We start from the raw sequence: 21,634 nt of genomic DNA, 5'->3' as shown, positions 1-21,634 counted from the left end.
AGCCTGTTCCACTGAGGAACCGTCCTAATGGTCAAGCAGTTATTCCTAATGTTGAGCCAGAAAATCTTCTGATTTAATTTCAGTCCTTTGGTTCTGGTCCTCCCTTCTGGGGCTACAGAAAACAATTCCACACCTTCCTCTATAGGACAGCACTTCAAGTACTTATACCCTACCTTTCTCCCCAACGGGGACACAAAGCAGCTTACATCCTCCTTCTCTCCTCCATTTTATCCTCCCAACAACCCTGTGAGGTAGTTTAGGCTGAGAGTGGGTGACTGCCCCAAGGTCACCGAGTGAGTTTCCCATGGCACGAGCGGGAATTCAAACTTGAGTCTCTCAAGCTGGCTGTCATGTTCTCTTCTGCTATCCCCTGTTTATCTGGAAAGAACACTGTAGGGACCTCTCCACCCCCAGGAGAGCTATTAAGAAAAAAAGGAGGCTGGCATGGTGTCCTGATGTTGGACTAGGATCTGGGAGAACCAGGTTCGAATTCCCACTTGTGCCACCTTGAATGGCCTCGGGCCAGTCACTCATTGGTCCAAACTGCCTCGCAGGGTTGTTGTGAAGATAATATGGAGGACAGGAGAACAATGTTAGCCATTTGGGGTCCCCAGTGAGGAGAACATGGAACATGGAAGAAGCCATTTTGGATCAGGCCAATGATCCATCCAGTCCAACGCTCTGTCACACAGTAGCCATAAAAAGCAGGTGCTACCAGAAGGTCCATCATGGGGCCAGGACACCAGAAGCCCTCCCACTGTTGCCCCCTCCAAAGTACCAAGAAGACAGAACATCACTGTCCCACACAGTTCCATCAATACCCTGTGTCAAATAGCCACGGATGGACCTCTGCTCCAAATGTTGATCCAATCACATTTTGAAGCTGCCTATGCTTGTAGCCGCCACCACCTCCTGTGGCAGTGAATTCCATGTGTTCATCACCCTTTGGGTGAAGAAGTACTTCCTTTTATCCGTTCAAACACAGAATATAAATGTAATAAATAATAAATTTCCATACGAGTTAGAGTAAAAAATATATATACTGTATTTTTTTCACCATAAGACTCACTTTCCCCCCCCCCCCAAAAAAAAGTGGAGGGAAAAGTGTGTGCATCTTAAGGAGCAAATACTGCAAAAAATTCACACAAATGCCTCTAAATTCACACAAACGGCTCTAAATTCACTCAATATATATATATATTGTGTCTAACATTTCCTTTCAGGTGAACATGAGTAATTGTTCTCAACCCCGCATTCTTGGTATCATTTGTGCAGATGATCCTGAGGTGAAAACTATAATTTATGTATTTATTTCTAGGCTCCAGTCGACCAAATACGTCCCCGGGACCCCGCTTTATGATAATACTATTAAAACAGATCACAGAAGATAAAAATCGATAAAAATCAGCAGCGTCAACGAGTACATAATGCTTGGAACAAGAGAGAAGCCAGGAGTGCTTCAGTTCCGTGTAACTGAGCATTGAATGGTGGAAGAGGTTTGGGAAAAGGAAGTCCGGTTTGGATGCTGCGTGTGACAGGCAAACCTGGAAAAGCTCACCTGCCGGAAAATGAGATCCAGAAGGAGAGGGTTATTGATGGTGTCCTTGGGGTAGAAAACCTGCAAGGAACAAGCCAGAAGATGGGAGATTATCCACCAAGAGAAAGACAATCTTCTTCCGGCAGTATTGCATGCAAGTCCGAGAGACGTGCAAGTCAGAGAGACTGCATGATATGGTGATTAAAGTGTCCCACAAGAATCCAGGAGACCCAAGTTCAAATCCTCGCTCTGCTAGGGAACGCTCACTAAGCGACCTTGGCCAACTCACTTGCTCTCAGCATAACCTTCACAGAGAGACTGATACAATGGTCCTTGGAGAACCCACTCCGTCTTTACAAAGAATGAGCTAGAGCCTTGTGAGGAAGAGACAGGATTTTGGGGTTCCACTTTAAAGCCATCAGTCTTGAAAAAGGCAACGAGACGTTTGACACCAGCTAATGTGGACTGGCTTGATGTGGATGAACTTATTCTTTATCCTAAACCTCACTGAAAAAACAGTGGCCTGAATGTGCAAAACTGTGAAGTGGGATAATTTGTTTCTTAACGTACCTTTGTGCAACCTGGATGAAAGAATTCATTACAGACTGTTTATGAGTCAATAGCAGACTCTTAATCTTCTAAAAGCGCCTGCGTACACTCTGATTTATTTTTCTGAATTCATTTTAGTGCAGACTGTTTGGGAATAGAGGTTATGTCCAAGTGCCTGCGTGCATTCTTGTGTTTCATATTGCAGCCTAAGATAGAAGCTTTGGAATATTAAAGTGCCTTTGTGCACATTTACATCTTAGATGATTTAGGAGCAGAGTCTACTCAGAAGTAGAGGTCAAAAGGGTTTTCCCTATTACATATATATGTTTTGATAGTATAGTTTCACCCTGACAGAGCCAGTTTGGTGTAGTGGTGAAGTGTGTGGACTGTTATCTGGGAGAACCGGGTTTGATTCCCCACTCCTCCACTTGCAGCTGCTGGAATGGCCTTGAGTCAGCCATAGCTCTGGCAGAGGTTGTACTTGGAAGGGCAGCTTCTGGGAGAGCTCTCTCAGCCCCACCCATCTTAAAGGGTGTCTGTTGTGGGAGAGGAAGGTAAAGGAGATTGTGAGCCGCTCTGAGACTCTTCGGAGTGGAGGGCGGGATATAAATCCAATATCTTCATCTACCTCACAGGGTGTCTGTTGTGGGGGAGGAAGGTAAAGGAGATTGTGAGCCGCTCTGAGACTCTTCGGAGTGGAGGGCGGGATATAAATCCAATTTCTTCTTCTTCTATTATAGTCTTGCATGCAAGTCAGAGAGACTGTATGATATGGTGGTCAAAGTATTCCCCCCAAAACCCAGGAGACCCAAGTTCAAATCCTCACTCTGCCATGGAACACTCACTGAGTGGCTTGGGCCAGTCACTGGCTTCAGCCTCACCTACCTCACAGGGTTGCTGTGAGGATGAAATAGAGGAGAAGAGAACAATTTAAGCTGCTTTGGGGAGAAAGCTGGGGTACAAATGAAGTAAATAACAGACAAATAACCAGCTGCAATCTTTGTTCTTAGTTTTTTTTTTCTTAAATAAGAAGAGTCTGGTTGATCTGATGAATTATTTCAGCATCTCCTTTCCAACAGAGGAAAGGCGGATGCTTTACAGAATTCCTGTGTCCGTGGAATCAGGCACCAATCTTTCTCTCCTCTCTATTTCTCCCCAGTGGGAACAGAAAGCAGCTTTATATTTAGGGTTGCCAAGTCCGATTCAAGAAATATCTGGGGACTTTGGGGGTGGAGCCAGGAGACTTTGGGGGCGGAGCCAGGAGCAAGGTTGTGACAAGCAGAATGGAACTCCAAAGGGAGTTTAAAGGGACAGCACACCTTTTAAATGCCTTCCTTCCATTGGAAATATTGGAAGGATAGGGACATCTTCTTTGGGAACTCATGGAATTGGACCCCCTGGTCCAACCTTTTCAAAACTTGGAAGGTATTTTGGGGAGATGCGCCAGATGCTATGCTGCAAAGTTGGTGCCTCTACCTCAAAAAACCAGCCTCCTCCAAGCCCCAGATACCTGTGGATCAATTCTTCGTTATTCCATAAGAGAATCGGTCTCCATAGGAAATAATGGAGTGCCCAGCAGACATTTCCCTCCCCCCCCTGCTTTCTGATGACCCTTAAACTGGAGGATCCCCTGCTCCCACCTGGGGATTGGCAACCTTATTATATTCCCACTAAGATGTAGAGTCTTATGAGCAAACATTCTTCTTCATGAGCTACTGGCATTAAAGTTGTGAGCTACGGCATACATTAGTTTGCCCGGGGCCATTTTTCCTGAGCTAAGACAAAACTGTGTGAGCCGGAGGCTAAAAAGCGGTGAGCTAGCTCACACTAACTCAGCTTAGAGGGAACAACATTGTTCTCCTCTCCTCCATTTTACCCTTACAATTCTAACCCTGTGCGGTAGGCCTAGGTAGAGAAAGACTGGTCAAAGGTCACTTGACAAGTTTCCATGGAAGAATATGGGATTCGAACTCAAGCCTCCCAGATCCTAATTTAACACCCTAGACCTTCTTGGGTACATTCACAAACCAATTGCCCTCTCACCACACCCCCTCCAGCCTAGAAATAGCAGCTCTCCAGCAGCCCTGGCCTCACTCAATGCACAGCAGCCAAGAAGGACAGAACGCCTGTTTCGGCTGCAACGCCACCGAGGATGTTCTCCGCAGCTGAGAACGAAACGTCTGGAAGAAAAACTTTCTCCAGTAGAACACGGCACTTGAGCCCGAAAGATTCTACAAACCCTAATGATGATGCCAGCCGTGAAAACCTGAAATCTTTGATAATGGCACATTGTCTTTCCTTCAGGATACGCACTGCCAATTAGTTTCAGTCAATCAACATTAGGAAAAGAGAGAAAAATCCCTGTCTGGTCAAACATCCCCCACTTGGCATATAATGTTATAAACCTCAGCAGGGGTGGAATTCTAGCAGGAGCTCCTTTGCATATTAGGCCACACGCCCCTGATGTAGCCAATCCTCCAAGAGCTTACAAGGCTCTTTTTCATAAGCTCTTGGAGGATTGGCTACATCAGGGGTGTGTGGCCTAATATGCAAAGGAGCTCCTGCTAGAATTCCACCCCTGAACCTCAGCAGGTTTTTAATTCTTCCTCACCAAGACCCCAGCAGCCTTACTTGAGGGCAAATACCTCTTTGCGGAGGTAGATCTTCCAGGAGACGTTGCGGTAAGCGTAGAACTCGTTGCTGAACCGGTGATGAAGCTGCGTCTGCACGTGTTCATCCTCGGATCCTAACTGCCGCAGGACGGGCGCTGGGAAGGAATTACTAATCAGCAACTATGTGGGCAGGGGGGACAGAGAAGTCTGTCTCTCGGAGTCTACGCCGTCCATGCTAATAAAGGGGTGGAAACTCTCCTTCCCTGCACCATTTTCTCAACCTGGAGTCACTTCGGGAGTCACTGTTTGCTCCGTTCGGGATATTAGTACAGGCGTCCCCAACCTTTTTGAGCCTGTGGGCGCCCTTGGAATTCTGACACAGAGTAACGGATACAACCACAAAATGGCTGCCACAGGAGACAGAGCCAACCACACAGACGAAACCCAAGTACAGGGGGAGAAGAGGAGTAATAACACACACACACACACACACACACATACACAAACTGGAAAAGAGAGGAGTGAGAGAAAACAAAAGAACACTGAGGTGGAGGCTGCCCCTGAAACAATGTTAATTTAGTCTTTATCAGTGCTTTTTTTTTTTTTGTAGAAAAAGCCCAGCTGGAGCTCATTTGCATATTAGGCCACATCCCCTGGTCTGGGAGGACATGGCTGCTGCATGGTGGGTTGAGCCAGCCAGAGCCTTGGCCAGTCCAGGTGTAGCTCTGCTTCTGTGGGCTCCGGCAGAAAAAAAAAGCCCTGCTCTGCATAGCTAATTAGCTCTTCAGTGACCAATCAGAAGCCCAGGTAGACAAGCGTCCCATATGGCTCCACCTACCGTATTTTTCGTTCCATAAGGCGCTCCGGACCATAGGACGCACCTTTCTCCTGGGGGGCGATCCGCTGCCTCTGCCCGCGATCCGGCGCTTCCCCCGCGCCTGCCTGCCTGGCTCCAGCTTCTTCCAGCAAGCGCTGGGATCGCTCCACGCTGCCCCCACCGCAAACCCAGCGCTTCGCGAGCGCCAGCTGCGGAGGGGGCGGCGTGCTTCCTCCGTGCCTGTCTGCCTGGCTCCAGCTCTGATGCTTAAAGCAAGTGCTGGGATCAGAGGGCGGAGGGAGCGATCCTGGCGCTTGCTGTAAGCGTCAGAGCTGGAGCCAGGCAGACAGGCACGGAGGAAGCACGCTGCCCCCTCCGCAGCCGGCGCTCGCGAAGCGCTGGGTTTGCGGTGGGGGCAGCGTGGAGCGATCCCAGCGCTTGCTGGAAGAAGCTGGAGCCAGGCATGCAGGCGCGGGGGAAGCGCCGGGATCAGAGGCGGAAGCAGCGGATCGCCCCCCCCACCCCGGAGGAAGGTACGGTACCTTTGCTCCATATGACGCACACATTTTCCCCCCCACTTTTTTTGGGGGGGGAAAGTGCGTCTTATGGTCCGAAAAATACGGTACTTCCTAAAAACACTTGACGGACACCAAGAAAGGTGTCCGTAGTCACCACAGTGCCCTCGGGTACCATGTTGGGGACGCCTGACATTGCGGAAAATGGTCTTGGGAAGGGGGAAGGTTTAAGCCAGGGGTGTCGGACTCATTTGTTATGAGGGCCAGATCTGATATAAGCGAGATCTTGTTAGGCCAGGCTGTGTCAGGTTGAGCCACGCCATGTCAGGCCAGGCCATCTGTATACCTATTTAAGATCAGGTACCAGAGATATACATTTATAAACACAATATATATTTTTTTAAAAACAAAACCTTAAAAACATGCTTAAAACATTAGACCTCGGTCTTAAAGGTGCTTTCTTTGTATTTCTCCCACGAGATCTGGGGAACAGGGCAAAGGAAGCTCTGGCTCTTTCCTCTCTTCCCCAGGAGATTGGGGGGAGGAGAGAAACTTCAGCAAATAGAAGGAAGAGAGAGTTGGCTCAGTAGCTCTGCTGTGCGATTGAGAGAGCCTGGGAAAACAAGCCCTGCCTCCCCCTTTCCTCCCCAAGGGAGGAGCCTCAGCCAATGGAGAAAATAGAGGTTTTGTTCTGTAGCTTCTGTGCGATTGAGCAAGCATTGCAAAGCAAGCTCTCCCTCTCCCCCTTCCTCCCCAAGGGAGGAGCCTCAGCCAATGGAGAAAATGGAGGTTTTGCTCTGTAGCTCCAGGGCGATTGAGCAAGCCTTGCAAAGCAAGCTGTGATGCAGAAGGAAGCAAGAGAAAGGGAGAAGGGAGCAGGTGACAGCCAGGGGCCTGATTCGGCTCCCCAACTGCATGTTTGACACCGCTGGTGTAAGCCTTATGCCCCTCATTCTTGCCAGGGAATGATGTCCCAAGCACACAAAAAAATACATCTGATTAACTGGCCACATAAGGGACAAAAGGACTTCATACTGTGGGAATGGGCCCGCTAGGGAGATTTCAGCCCACAGAGTATGACACCATTGTTTACCTGCAAATGATCTGGGGATGGCAGGCGGTGGACGAACGGCGGGCGGCGCGACCGTCCTAATGTTGGCACTGGTCACAGGCTTCACGAAGGTGATGGTCTCCTTGACTGGTGGTTCCCGGGTGGCCTGCAAACAAAATGTACACATTATGGAGGGGCAGAGGCATCCACAGTGGCACCAGGGCACCACCGGTTTCCTTCGCACTTTCCTTTACTTGGTTCCCTCTCACCAGCATTCTTCCCTTCCACCTGAGAACTTTTGGGAAAAAATAAGCTATGAGTCTTGGTAAATGTTCTACAGGGGTGGCGAAACCCGTTTAACGTAAGAGCCGCATAGAATAAATGTCAGATGTTTGAGAGCCGCAAGACAGGGAGGGAGGGAGGGAGGGAGGGAAGGAAGGAAGGAAGGAAGGAAGGAAGGAAGGAAGGAAGGAAGGAAGGAAGGAAGGAAGGAAGGAAGGAAGGAAGGAAGGAAGGAAGGAAGGAAGGAAGGAGGGAAGGGAGGGAGGCAGGAAGGGAGGGAGGGAGGAAGGGAGGAAGGAAGGGAGGAAGGAAGGAAGGAAGGAAGGAAGGAAGGAAGGAAGGAAGGAAGGAAGGAAGGAAGGAAGGAAGGAAGGAAGGAAGGAAGGAAGGAAGGAGGGAGGGAGGAACAGAGAAAGAAGATGCTGTGTATATGTGAATTGAAGTGAATATATTTAATGGTGTTCCTGCCTGGCTCATTGGAGCCTTGAGAACTGAGTCTGGGGACTCAGGAACAATGGGCGGGAGGATCCAAATCCCTGCTGCCCTGCTCCAATCACGGGCCCCCTGCTGGTTTGAATGCCCCAATGGTGTGCTTGCCTGGGATCCCTGATGTGTATATAGGTGGCCCCGTTGGCCCAGTTCTCCAGTCTTTGAGTTCAGCCCTTGCTATGCTGCACTTAATAAAGGAGCTATGATCACTACCACCTCGCTTCATCCTTGCGTTGAACACTCTATATTATAGAAGGCAAATAGATGGGAAAGAGAGGAGAGAGATGGAAAGAAAGCAACTTTAACTTTAAATGCATTCTCCAAGCCGCCTGCTGCCTTGGCTTGGAAAAGTGATTTAAAGAGAGAAATGTCTTCTCGAAATCGGCTGATGGGGCGGTGGGGGTTTTGAGAGCCACACAATATGTGTGAAAGTGCCACAGTTTGGCTACCCCCGTGCTATAGCATTATTACAACTGCTCTGAGTTCCCAGCTTGTTTTGGAAGAAAAATCTAACTCTCTAGCCCTTTTTGTTGCAGAGATATAAGGGGCAATGGAATCTGGGATCTTTGACGTGCAAACTATGGTCTCAGCTATGGGTCCAAACAACTCCCATCTATTTATCTCGCTACTTCATCCCACCCCATGGCCAAAGAGCACAGAATGGCACGGTCATCTCCTTTCTTGTTTCCTTCTCACAACAGCCCTGTCAGGTAGGCTTAGTTGAGAGGAAAAGAGGAGAGACTCTCTGTTGATGGGTCCTGCCCCATGTCACCCAGTGAGCAGAGCAGGGTCTTGAACTCGGGTCTCCTAAGCTAAATCTGGCTTTGTAGCGAATCAGTTTCCTCACATAGCACAGATTGTGAAGACGAGTTAAGGGTGTTTTGCCAGTTCTTTTTGTGGATGTGAATCACAAGGTTTGGGAGTGCCCGCTGGGGTCTGGCAGTCCTGTGATTTCACACACACACACACACACCAAACTCTGGGACGTGCATTCAGGTCCAGTTTGGTGTAGTGGTTAAGTGTGCAGACTCCTATCTGGGAGAACCAGGTTTGATTCCCCCCTCCTCCGCTTGCACCTGCTGGAATGGCCTTGGGTCAGCCATAGCTCTGGCAGAGGTTGTCCTTGAAAGGGCAGCTGCTGTGAGAGCCCTCCTCACAGGGTGTCTGTTGTGGGGGAGGAAGGTAACGGAGATTGTAGGCTGCTCTGAGACTCTGTCCTTGAAAGGGCAGCTGCTGTGAGAGCCCTCTCAGCCCCACCCACCTCACAGGGTGTTTGTTGTGGGGGAGGAAGGTAAAGGAGATTGTGAGCTGCTCTGAGACTCTGAGATTCAGAGTGGAGGGCAGGGTATAAATCCAATATCTTCTTTTTCCATACCTGAGCTGGCGGTGTAACTTCTGGTGCTCCTCCTGACATCTGTTTCTTCAAGATCATCAGGGCTTCTTCGTGAGGGTCTGTTTTTTTCACAAAAACCTTCCCACCTTCCCTCCTACAAAGGAGGAAAAAGTAGGGAATAGGGTCGTCAGACGCCCAGTGGTAGCTGGAGATCTCTGGCTATTACAACTCATCTCTAGGTGACAGAGAGCAGTTCCCCTGGAGAAAATGGCTGCTTTAGAAGGTGGACTCTAGGGCATTGTATGGTACCTCTTTGAAGTCAAGTTTGGTGTAGTGCTTAAGTGCACAGACTCTTATCTGGGAGAACTGGGTTTGATTCCCCACTCCTCCACTTGCACCTGCTGGAATGGCCTTGGGTCAGCCAGAGCTCTCTTATCTGGGAGAACAGGGTTTGATTCCCCACTCCTCCACTTGCAGCTGCTGGAATGGCCTTGGGTCAGCCAGAGCTCTCTTATCTGGGAGAACCGGTTTGATTCCCCCCTCCTCCACTTGCACCTGCTGGAATGGCCTTGGGTCAGCCATAGCTCTGGCAGAGTTGTCCTTGAAAGGGCAGCTGCCGTGAGAGCCCTCTCAGCCCCACCCACCTCACAGGGTGTCTGTTGTGGAGGAAGGAAATATAGGAGATTGTGAGCCGCTCTGAGTCTCTGATTCAGAGAGAAGGGCGGAGTATAAAATCTGCAGTCGTCAGTCGTCTTCTATTTATTTTATTGATTTATTTATCTATCAGATTTATAGCCCGCCCTCCCCCAACAGGCTCAAGGGGGCTAACAACAATTTAAAAACCTTTGCAATTTTCAAACATCGTATTAAAAGTAAAATATATATAAAAGACATTTCCATGCATATCAAAAACCCAAGAGGGGAAGCTTCTGATTTCCATTCTATTCGTTCAGCGAGATTGCCAGCGCTGGAAGGCAAGAGCCCCCTCCCCCTAACCGTTGAAGGCGGGTTTGACTCATTCGGTCTTACGGGCCCTGCGGAACTGTGGCAGGTCACGCAGGGCCCTGATGTTTTCGGGGAGGACATGCCACAAGGCGGAGGCCTGGACTTCTCTGACCTGATGGGCTCCTGGACCCAGGCGGGCTGCTGGTACTGTTTGATGATGTTGCGTATGTTCTGTGTGGGCTCCGGGATGTGCTCCGAATTCAGCTTGGAGTGCCTCACCAGTTCGCCAGCCTGCATCCTGGAGGCAGGATCGGTGCCGGGGGCTGGGGGGGCGGGGAGGGAAAAAGAAACAGGATTAAAAAACAGCAGTTTAGCCCCGAGGCTCAGGAGCTATGGGCTAATTCATAAGAGAACATAAGAACATAAGAGAAGCCTCGTTGGATCAGGCCAGTGGCCCATCCAGTCCAACACTCTGTGTCACACAGTGGCCAAAATAACCAGGTGCCATCAGAAGGTCCATCAGTGGGGCCAGGACACTAAAAGCCCTCCCACTGTTCGCCCCCAAGCACCAAGAATACACAGCATCACTGCCCCAGACATAAGAACATAAGAGAAGCCACGTTGGGTCAGGCCAATGGCCCATTCAGTCCAACACTGTGTCACAGAAGAACATAAGAGAAGCCATGTTGGATCAGGCCCATGGCCCATCCAGTGCAGCACTCTGTGTCACATAAGAGAAGCCACGTTGGATCAGGCCAATGGCCCATCCAGTCCAACATTCTGTGTCACACAGAGGCCAAAAAAATCCAAAGTGCTATCAGAAGGTCCATCAGTGGGGCCAGGACACTAAAAGCCCTCCCACTGTTCGCCCCCAAGCACCAAGAATACACAGCATCACTGCCCAAGACATAAGAACATAAGAGAAGCCACGTTGGGTCAGGCCAATGGCCCATCCAGTCCAACAAACCCCCAAGTGCCATCAAGAGGTTCACCAGTGGGGCTAGAAGCCCTTCCACTGTGCCCCCACCCCCACCCCCAGCACAAGAATACAGAGCATCACTGCCCCAGACTGAGAGTTCCAACAATAAGCTGTGGCTAATAGCCACTGATGGACCTCTGCTCCATATGCTGATCCAATCCCCTTTTGAAGCTGGCTTTGCTTGCAGCCACCACCACCTCCTGTGGCAGTGAATTCCACATGTTAATCACCCTTTGGGTGAAAAAGGACTTCCTTTTATCCGTTCTAACCCAATTGCTCAGCAATTTCATTGAGTGCTCAGCAGTTCTGGTATTGTGAGAAAGGGAGAAAAGTACTTCTTTCTCTGCCTTCTCTATCCCATGCTTAATCTTGTTAATCTCTAACATGTCACCTCCCCCAGTTGACGTTTCGCCAAGCTAAAGAGTCCCAAGCGTTTTAACCTTTCTTCATAGGGAAAGTGTTCCAACCCTTTAATCATTCTAGTTGCCCTTTTCTGGACTTTTTCCAACGCTATAATATCTTTTTTGAGGTGCGGTGACCAGAACTGTACACAGTATTCCAAATGATTCCGCATAAGGTGGCTTTATGCGTCTGGAGAAGAGCCTGCGTCTCAATGGTAGTGCATCTGCTCGACATGCAAAAGGTCCCAGGTTCGATCCACGCCATCTCCACCATTTGAGCCCCACACTATCTTGCACTCCCCACCAAATAACTGACATGCCCTATTTTAGCACCTTCTATGGAGGAGAGATGGAACCTCAGCCGGAGATACGCAAAACCAAAGGAAACCCACAGGTCGCTGTTCCAACAGGCCATTATCCCCTGCTCCCCCCCTCACCTCTTTTCTGACCGGGAGGCCTGTCTCGCAGAAGGCTTGGCGCTTGCGTGCTTCCTTCCACCGTCCTTTTCTCAGCTTCCCTCTGCCAAGCGGTGAAAGGAAAAACTGATCAGCTGCAGCCCACGAAGATAGTTGCAGAGAGCAGCCGAGTTGGCCCGCGGTAGAAGAGCTGGATTCGAACCCAAGACCACCTTAGAGCCCGACAAGCATTTTGGAGTATCAGCTTTGACTCTCGAAAGCTCATTCCCCCAAAATCTTGCTGGGGTCTCAGGTGTTCCTGGACTCGAATGTTATTCGTCAACGACAAACTCCCCAAGACTGATCTTGGAGTTCTAGTATTCCAGAGCTGGATTGTGGATTCTGGAAACAAACCTAGAATAAAATTCCAGAGCCACTGGGCATCACATGCTGGAGACCATGCCTGAGTCCCCCCCCTTCTTTTCTTCTCCATCCCACTTCCTGGAGATTTGGGGTAACCGGTACCCCTTCCCTCAAGCTCCCCAACCCACCTGGTTGCCCCAAACCTGGGCCATGGTGGCACAACAGGATTGTGGATTCGAATGCCTGCGTTTTCTACGGGTATGTGGGGGGAGGGGGGGAATCGTGGGGAGTGGTGGATCTGCCTGTCTCCCGGATGAGTGAAATGAATACAGGCAAGCCACACGCAGGCAGGTATCCAATATCGGGCAGCTGCGGGTCACCCGGGAAGGTTATAGCGACAGAAAAGCAACTTCCATGCTTATGCTCAGGCACTACGATCAGAGCGTTATCCAGGCCTGCAAAACTAACCATCCCTATGAGCGGGGCTTTTTTGGTAGTAAAAGCCAAGCAGAAACTCATTTGCATATTAGGCCACACCCCCAAACATCACTATTGTTTCACACAGGGCTTTGGGGGCAGTAAAAGCTCAGCAGGAACTCATTTGCATATTAGGTCACACCCCCTGACAGCACCCTTGTTTCACACAGAGCTTTTTGGGCAGTAAAAGCCCAGCATGCGCTCATTTGCATATTAGGCCACACCCCTTAACACCACTGTTGTTTCACACAGGGCTTTTCTGGCATTAAAAGTCCAGCAGGAACTCATTTGCATATTAGGTCACACCCCTTGCCATCACCCTTGTTTCACACAGGGCTTTTTTTTGCAGTGAAAGCCCAGCAGGAACTCATTTGCATATTAGGTCACACCCCCTGACATCACCCTTGTTTCGCACATGGCTTTTTGGGCAGTGAAAGCCCAGCAGGAACTCATTTGCATATTAGGCCACACCCCCTGACATCACCCTTGTTTCACACATGGCCTTTTGGCAGCAAAAGTCCAGCAGGAACTCATTTGCATATTAGACCACACCCCCTGACATCACCCTTGCTTCGCACATGGCTTTTTGGGCAGTGAAAGCCCAGCAGGAACTCATTTGCATATTAGGCCACACCCCCTGACATCACCCTTGTTTCGCACATGGCCTTTTGGCAGCAAAAGTCCAGCGGGAACTCATTTGCATATTAGGCCACCCCCCCCGGACATCACCCTTGTTTCACACATGGCCTTTTTGGCAGCAAAAGTCCAGCAGGAACTCATTTGCATATTAGGCCACGCACCCCGACATCACCCTTGTTTCACACAGGGCTTTTGTTGTAGAAAAAGCCCAGCAAGAGCTTATTTGCATATAAGGCCACACACCCGACACCAAGCCAGCTGGAACTGTGTTCCTGTGCGTTCCTGCTAAAAAAAAAGCCTGTGAGCCATCTTTTGGGGGCAGGACAATCCTTTGGTGGCTGAACAGCATGACATGTGTGTGGCAAATAAAGGGTGCCAGGTTCAGACCCCAGCACTGCCCGGAAGGAAGGAGCAGGTGCTACCAAACCCTCCACTGGAGAGCCATTGATGGTCCCAGTTAGGATTGCCAGTTCCGGGTTGGGAAATATCCTGAGATTTTGGGGGTGGAGTCTGAGGAGGGCGGGGTGTGGGGAGGGGAGGGACCTCCGCAGAACACCAGGCCACAGACTCCCCCTTTCTTCCAGGGGAACTGAGCTCCATAGTCTGGAAGTCAATTGTAACAGGAGGAGATTTCTAGGTGCTACCTGGAAATTGGCAACCCTAGGAGTCGACAATACTGCCACAGCGTAAGGCAGCTTCTGGTGTTTGCAAAGTGTCTTGGGGGTTAGGGTCCAGTAGCACCTTTAAGACCAACAAAGTTTTATTGAAAATATCCCCCATGTTTCATACCCCCTGGTCCAATCCTATGAGCCCCAAAAGAAGGCGCCCCTATCCTTCATGATTTCCTATGGAAGGAAGGCATTGAAAAGGTGTGCCGTTCCTTTAAATGTGAGGGCCAGAACTCCCTTTGGAGTTCAATGATGCTTGTCACAGCCTTGATCTTGGCTCCACCCCCAAAGTCTCCTGGCTCCACCCCCAAAGTCCCCAGATATTTCTTGAATTGGACTGGGCAACCCTAGCCCCCGCAGAACCCAACCCCCCCCCCGTCTTCTCCGCCTTTGTCTATAAACAAGCGGCTCACCTGGAGAGCTGGGCCTGTGGGAGGCCTGGAGCCCCACCCGCTTGTCTTTTGGGTCCTGGTAGGACTTCGATGGGAGGAAGAACTGAAACTGGAGCTCTGGGGGGGCCCAGAGAAAGCCGAGCCAGTTGCCGCCAAAGATCCTGGCAGCTCCTGCTGCCTCCGGAGGGCAGCCACCTGCTGCGACATATGGCGGGCCTGTGGGAGAAAGAAAAGGAGCGCGTGAGCAGCGGCCTCCTCCCACGCAAGTCTTTGCAGGGGGGGATATCCGCCCGTCGTGCAGGTGTCAAAGACGCGGGTTGGGGGTCGCTGCTCGGAAAACGGGAGAGAATCGGACAGGGCTTTTTAGGGTAGAAAAAGCCCAGCGGGAACTCATCTGTGTATTAGGCCACGCCTCCCCCCAGACACCAAGCCAGCCGGAACTGTGTTCCTGTGCGTTCCTGCTCAAAAGAAAAAGCACTGGAATTGGAACTCCAGGAAAGAAAGTATGGTTGCCAATCCCGGTGGGTAATATACGCGGGCGAATCACGGGGAGAGAGCAAACCAAACACAATACCGTGATATAATAACGGAAACCGTTCAACTCTAACAAATCCTATTTATCAAAAGTTTCATAAAAATAGCGATATTGTCCCAATTTTTCAAACATCCTAGCAAGAAGGTCAGTCATTCATACGCAGCCACATCAGGCTGTTCACCGTAACTGAGCACCAACGATACTTAAGGAGAATCGACTTCCACAATGAAGTGCTGAGTGCAAAAAGTGCTTGCATACTAAATTAATCAAAATCTTCGTTTTCTGAAGACTCCACAGGTCCACCTCCGACGGAGCCCGAAGCCGGCTGACGCTTGCCGCGCCGTTTCAAAATCCTTTGTCAAAGATAGAAGTTCTTCCAAACTTTCACATCAACGAAATATTCAACAGCACATCCAAGCACTCGCAAGCCTTCCCGGGGCGTATTAAATCCCTTTCAATGTGACGGCCACAACTCCCTTTGGAGTTCAATTATGTTTGTCACACCCTTGCTCCCGGCTCCACCCCCATGTCTCCTGGCTCCACACCCAAAGTCTCCTGGCTCCACCCCAGATATTTTTTGAATTGGACTTGGCAACCCTAAAGGAAAGTGACTGAGACAATGAGGATGATGCTGAGCATGCCACTCGTGAACGTTGTCTGTGGGGAAGGAAACCGGAAGCAGCCTGTATAGAGGCTGGACGTTGAACATATGAACATATGAAGCTGCCTTCTACTGAATCAGACACTCGGTCCATCAAAGTCAGTATTGTCTTCTCAGACTGGCAGCGGCTCTCTCTCAAGCTGAGGTTTTTCACGCCTACTTTCCTGGACCCTTTTTTGGAGATGCCGGGGATTGAACCTGGGACCTTCTGCTTCCCAAGCAGATGCTCTATCACTGAGCCACCGTCCCTCCCCATTCGTCCCATATGCGGCTCGTTCGTCCAATATGAGGATGCAGAGATGCAGCCTCATGGAAGCATCGTTATACCGTTTAAAATGGAATTTGTCCTGGCACTCAGGGCCGGATTAACAAATAGGCCGAGTAGGAACCAGCCGATGGGCCCCCACGCCTTTTGGGGCCTCAGGCCGGCTTTCTCCCCTGTTTCCTCCCGGTTAATGTCTGGCTTCTGTGATAAAATTGGTTTATTAAAATTGTTGGTTGGTAAAATTAAAAACTTATTAGGAGATCATCTGTGTGGGCCCCCGATATTTTGACTGCCTAGGAGCCCCCATAGGGTTTAATTTGGCACTGATGGTACTTGCTTTTTGGCCAGTGTGTGACACGGTGTGCTGACTGGATGAGTCATTGGCCTGATCCAACATGGTTTTTATTACGTTCATATGCCTGGGGCAGGGATGATCTGTCTTCTTGGTTCTTGGGGGGGGGCACAGTGGGAGGGTTTCTGGAGTTCCGGCCCTGCTGCTGGACCTCCTGATGGCACCTGGGTTTTGGCCCCTGCGTGACAGAGAGGGTTGGACTGGATGGGCCATTGGCCTGATCCAACATGGCTTCTCTTATGTTCTTATGTCCGGGACAGGATGCTCTGTCTTCTTCGTGCTTGGGTGGGGGGCAACAGTGGGAGGGTTTCTAGAGTTCTGGCCCCACTGGTGGATCTCCTGATGGCCCCTGGGTTTTGGCTCCTGTGTGACACAGAGGGTTGGACTGGATGGGCCATTGGCCTGATCCAACATGGCTTCTCTTATGTTCTTATGTCCGGGGCAGGGATGCTCTGTCTTCTTCGTGCTTGGGTGGGGGGCAACAGTGGGAGGGTTTCTAGAGTTCTGGCCCCACTGGTGGATCTCCTGATGGCCCCTGGGTTTTGGCCACTGTGTGACGCAGAGTGTTGGATTGGATGAATCATTGGCCTGATCCAACATGGCTTCTCATGTGTTCTTATGTCTGGGGCAGTGATCCTCTGTATTCTGGGTGCTTGGGGGGGCAACAGTGGGAGGGCTTCTGGAGTTCTGGCCCTGCTGGTGGACCTCCTGTTGGAACTTGGGTTTTGGCCACTGCGCGGCATTGAGTGTTGGCCTGATCCAACATGGCTTGTCTTATGCTTTTACAGCCGCCACCACCGACCCCATCCTTCACAACTCTCCTCCGCCTCACTTACCAGAAGCGCATCTTGTTGGATGGGGTAAGTTTTCTGTGTCGAGATCTTGCCCTCACTCTTTCCTGCAGAGGGGGGGAGGAGGGAAAAAGAGAGCGAGAACTGGCAAAGATGGTGGGAAGCATTCAGGGAGGCTGAGAGCACACCAGGCCCGGCTTTGAGCCTCCTCATCTCCCATTACAAGGATCTCAGCAGCAATGCTGGAAGGCTGGGAACCAGATTGCTAATCTGGTGTTGCCTGAGATTTCCTGGAATTACAATTGATCTCCAACTATAGAGATTAGTTCCTCTATAGCAGAAAAAAACAGCAGGAGCTTGTTTGCATATTAGGCCACACCCCCGACATTGGTTCACACAGGGCTTTTTGGTAGAAGAAGAAGATGATATTGGATTTATATCCCGCCCTCCACTCCGAAGGGTCTCAGAGCGGCTCACAATCTCCTTTCCCTTCCTCCCCCACAACAGACACCCTGTGAGGTAGATGAAGATATTGGATTTATATCCCGCCCTCCACTCCGAAGAGTCACAGAGCGGCCTACAATCTCCTTTACCTTTCTCCCCCGCAACAGACACCCTGAGAGGTGGGTGGGGCTGAGAGGGCTCTCACAGCAGCTGCCCTTTCAATGACAACCTCTGCCAGAGCTATGGCTGACCCAAGGCCATTCCAGCAGCTGCAAGTGGAGGAGTGGGGAATCAAACCTTGTTCTCTCAGATAAGAGTCCGCGCACTTAACCACTACACCAAACTGGCTCAGCAAGAATTCATTTGCATATTAGGCCCAGCAAGAATTCATTTGCATATTAGGCCACACCCCCTGACATCACCATTATTTCATTGGGGTATACTTGAGAATCAATCTGGGTCTTTTTGGTAGGAAAAAACCAGCAGGAGCTTATTTGCGTATCAGGCCACACCTCCTAACATCACCATTGTTTCATGCAGGACTTTTGGGTAGAAAAAGCCCAGCAGGAACTCATCTGCATATTAGGCGCAATGCCAAGCCAGTCCGAACTGCTTTCCTGCTCAAAAAAAGCTCTGCTCTACAGTGTTATGGTGTTATACCTCCCTGAGGCCCCTCCCCTCCCCAAAACCCACCCTTCCCCAGACTCCACTCCCGGAATCTCCAGGAATTTCCCAACTTTGAGCTGTTGACTGTAACATGGGCCATGGAGGAGCCAAGTGTTCAAAACTGTAAGGATCTGCCCGGTTTATGCATTTGCATGTATTTATTTATATTCTGAAAAACTGTGGGTTTTTTCCAGCTCCACTGTAGCCTCGGGGGACCATTAGAGTCAATGGCTTGATGGGGTATACTTGAGAATCAATCTGGGGGTATCTGGGGCCCTGGGGAGCTATTTTTTGAGGTAGAGGCACCAAATTTGCAGCATAGTTGCTGGCGCCTCTCCTCAAAAACCTCCCCAAGTCTCAAAACGACTGGTCCAGGGGGTCCAGCACTATGGGCCTCAGAAGGAGGTGCCCCCCATCCACCCTTATTTCCAACGGAGGTTGCGAGCAGAGAGCAGAAAACCATGAGCAGCCTGTTGAAAATTTGTGCGACAGCACCCCCTGGCACAGCTTAGAAGGAACCATGCCCACGAGCCATTCAGGCATCGCCCGAGGTGGCCAAGCACTCACCAAACACCTGGGGCACCTCAGGAGAACCGCCGCCGCCACGACTCTGTCTGTCGTCCCCGTGGCCTCCTCCCACGCCGCCTCCACCTTTCATCCGGTAGGAAATGGCCGCCGGCTTCTCTAAGTCCTGGGCCGGCAACACAACAAATTCTTTATTGGCTTTGACCCCCTTTTCACTTTGCCAACACACCGTCAGACCCAAAGAGGGGCAGGGGCAGCTGCATTTGTACCTTATTCCCTTGACAAATTACATTCCTGGGCAGGTTTGTGTTCGTTACATCCCCCCTTACACCTTCCCTGGGTCCTAGGGCTGCTATCCCCTAAGTGGGGCCTGGAGATCTCCTAGAATTACAGCCACTCTCCAGACTACAGAGCTCATCTCCCCTGCTTTGGAAATGGCTGCTTTGGAGAGGAGGAGAAGAAGAAGACCGCAGGTTTCTACCCCGCCCTTCTCTCTGAATCAGAGTCTCAGAGCAACTCACAATCTCCTTTATCTTTGGTTTGGTGTAGTGGTTAAGTGAACGGACTCTTACGTGGGAGAAGGAGGTTTGATTCCCCACTTGTGGGGGAGGAAGATAAAGGAGACTGTGAGCCGCTCTGAGACTCTGAGATTCGGAGTGGAGGGTGGGATATAAATCCAATATCTTCTTCTTCCTCCACCTGCTGGAATGGCCCCGGGTCAGCCAACTGGCAGGAGTTGTCCTTGAAAGGGCAGCTGCTGGGAGAGCCCTCTCAGCCCCACCCACCTCACAGGGTGTCTGTTGTGGGGGGAGAAGATAAAGGAGATTGTGAGCTGCTCTGAGTCTCTGATTCAGAGAGAAGGGTGGGGTATAAATCTGCAGTCTTCTTCCTCCTCCTCCTCCATAACAGACACCCTGTTAGGTGGGTGGGGCTAAAAGAGTTCTCCCAGAAGCTGCCCTTTCAAGGACAACTCTCACAAGAGCTCTGGCTGACCCAAGGCCATTCCAGCAGCTGCAAGTGGAGGAGTGAGGAATCAAACCCGGTTCTCCCAGATAAGAGAGCTATGGCTGACCCAAGGCCATTCCAGCAGGTGCAAGTGGAGGAGTGAGGAATCAAACCCGGTTCTCCCAGATAAGAGAGCTCTGGCTGACCCAAGGCCATTCCAGCAGTTGCAAGTGAAGGAGTGGGGAATCGAACCTGGTTCTCCCAGATAAGAGAGCTCTGGCTGACCCAAGGCCATTCCAGCAGCCGCAAGTGGAGGAGTGGGGAATCAAACCCGGTTCTCCCAGATAAGAGAGTTATGGCTGACCCAAGGCCATTCCAGCAGCTGCAAGTGGAGGAGGGGGGAATCAAACCCGGTTCTCCCAGATAAGAGAGTTATGGCTGACCCAAGGCCATTCCAGCAGCTGCAAGTGGAGGAGAGGGGAATCAAACCCGGTTCTCCCAGATAAGAGAGCTCTGGCTGACCCAAGGCCATTCCAGCAGCTGCAAGTGGAGGAGAGGGGAATCAAACCCGGTTCTCCCAGATAAGAGAGCTCTGGCTGACCCAAGGCCATTCCAGCAGCTGCAAGTGGAGGAGGGGGGAATCACACCCGGTTCTCCCAGATAAGAGAGCTCTGGCTGACCCAAGGCCATTCCAGCAGCTGCAAGTGGAGGAGTGGGGAATCAAACCCGGTTCTCCCAGATAAGAGAGCTCTGGCTGACCCAAGGCCATTCCAGCAGGTGCAAGTGGAGGAGTGGGGAATCACACCCGGTTCTCCCAGATAAGAGAGCTCTGGCTGACCCAAGGCCATTCCAGCAGCTGCAAGTGGAGGAGTGGGGAATCAAACCCGGTTCTCCCAGATAAGAGAGCTCTGGGTGACCCAAGGCCATTCCAGCAGCTGCAAGTGGAGGAGTGGGGGAATCAAACCCGGTTCTCCCAGATAAGAGAGCTCTGGCTGACCCAAGGCCATTCCAGCAGCTGCAAGTGAAGGAGTGGGGAATCAAACCCGGTTCTCCCAGATAAGAGAGCTATGGCTGACCCAAGGCCATTCCAGCAGCTGCAAGTGGAGGAGTGGGGAATCAAACCCGGTTCTCCCAGATAAGAGAGCTCTGGCTGACCCAAGGCCATTCCAGCAGCTGCAAGTGGAGGAGTGGGGAATCAAACCCGGTTCTCCCAGATAAGAGAGCTATGGCTGACCCAAGGCCATTCCAGCAGGTGCAAGTGGAGGAGTGGGGAATCAAACCCGGTTCTCCCAGACAAGAGAGCTCTGGCTGACCCAAGGCCATCCCAGCAGGTGCAAGTGGAGGAGTGGGGAATCAAACCCGGTTCTCCCAGATAAGAGAGCTATGGCTGACCCAAGGCCATTCCAGCAGGTGCAAGTGGAGGAGTGGGGAATCAAACCCGGTTCTCCCAGATAAGAGAGCTCTGGCTGACCCAAGGCCATTCCAGCAGGTGCAAGTGGAGGAGTGGGGAATCAAACCCGGTTCTCCCAGATAAGAGAGCTATGGCTGACCCAAGGCCATTCCAGCAGGTGCAAGTGGAGGAGTGGGGAATCAAACCCGGTTCTCCCAGATAAGAGAGCTCTGGCTGACCCAAGGGCATTCCAGCAGCTGCAAGTGGAGGAGTGGGGAATCAAACCCGGTTCTCCCAGATAAGAGAGCTATGGCTGACCCAAGGCCATTCCAGCAGGTGCAAGTGGAGGAGTGGGGAATCAAACCCGGTTCTCCCAGATAAGAGAGCTCTGGCTGACCCAAGGCCATTCCAGCAGCTGCAAGTGGAGGAGTGGGGAATCAAACCCGGTTCTCCCAGATAAGAGAGCTCTGGCTGACCCAAGGCCATTCCAGCAGGTGCAAGTGGAGGAGTGGGGAATCAAACCCGGTTCTCCCAGATAAGAGAGCTCTGGCTGACCCAAGGCCATTCCAGCAGCTGCAAGTGGAGGAGTGGGGAATCAAACCCGGTTCTCCCAGAT

At 51.0% G+C, this 21,634-nt stretch overlaps 1 protein-coding gene across 1 annotated transcript in view; it reads right to left on the bottom strand.

Annotated features, from left to right (window-relative positions):
* The window catches only part of MYO15A (myosin XVA), a 168,957-nt gene that overhangs the window by 49,606 nt on the left and 97,717 nt on the right, over nt 1–21,634 (bottom strand). The window contains 10 exon segments of the mRNA XM_060260643.1: nt 1,559–1,618; nt 4,732–4,878; nt 6,137–6,219; nt 7,124–7,247; nt 9,228–9,339; nt 10,303–10,453; nt 11,948–12,029; nt 14,466–14,660; nt 17,094–17,155; nt 18,726–18,849. Coding sequence (XP_060116626.1) covers nt 1,559–1,618; nt 4,732–4,878; nt 6,137–6,219; nt 7,124–7,247; nt 9,228–9,339; nt 10,303–10,453; nt 11,948–12,029; nt 14,466–14,660; nt 17,094–17,155; nt 18,726–18,849 — 1,140 coding nt within the window.

The sequence above is a fragment of the Heteronotia binoei genome, chromosome 20 (assembly GCF_032191835.1).
Source record: "Heteronotia binoei isolate CCM8104 ecotype False Entrance Well chromosome 20, APGP_CSIRO_Hbin_v1, whole genome shotgun sequence".
Classification (NCBI taxonomy): domain Eukaryota; kingdom Metazoa; phylum Chordata; class Lepidosauria; order Squamata; family Gekkonidae; genus Heteronotia; species Heteronotia binoei.
The sequence above is the reverse complement of the archived record's forward strand: the minus strand, read 5'-3'. Positions and strand labels throughout refer to the sequence as shown.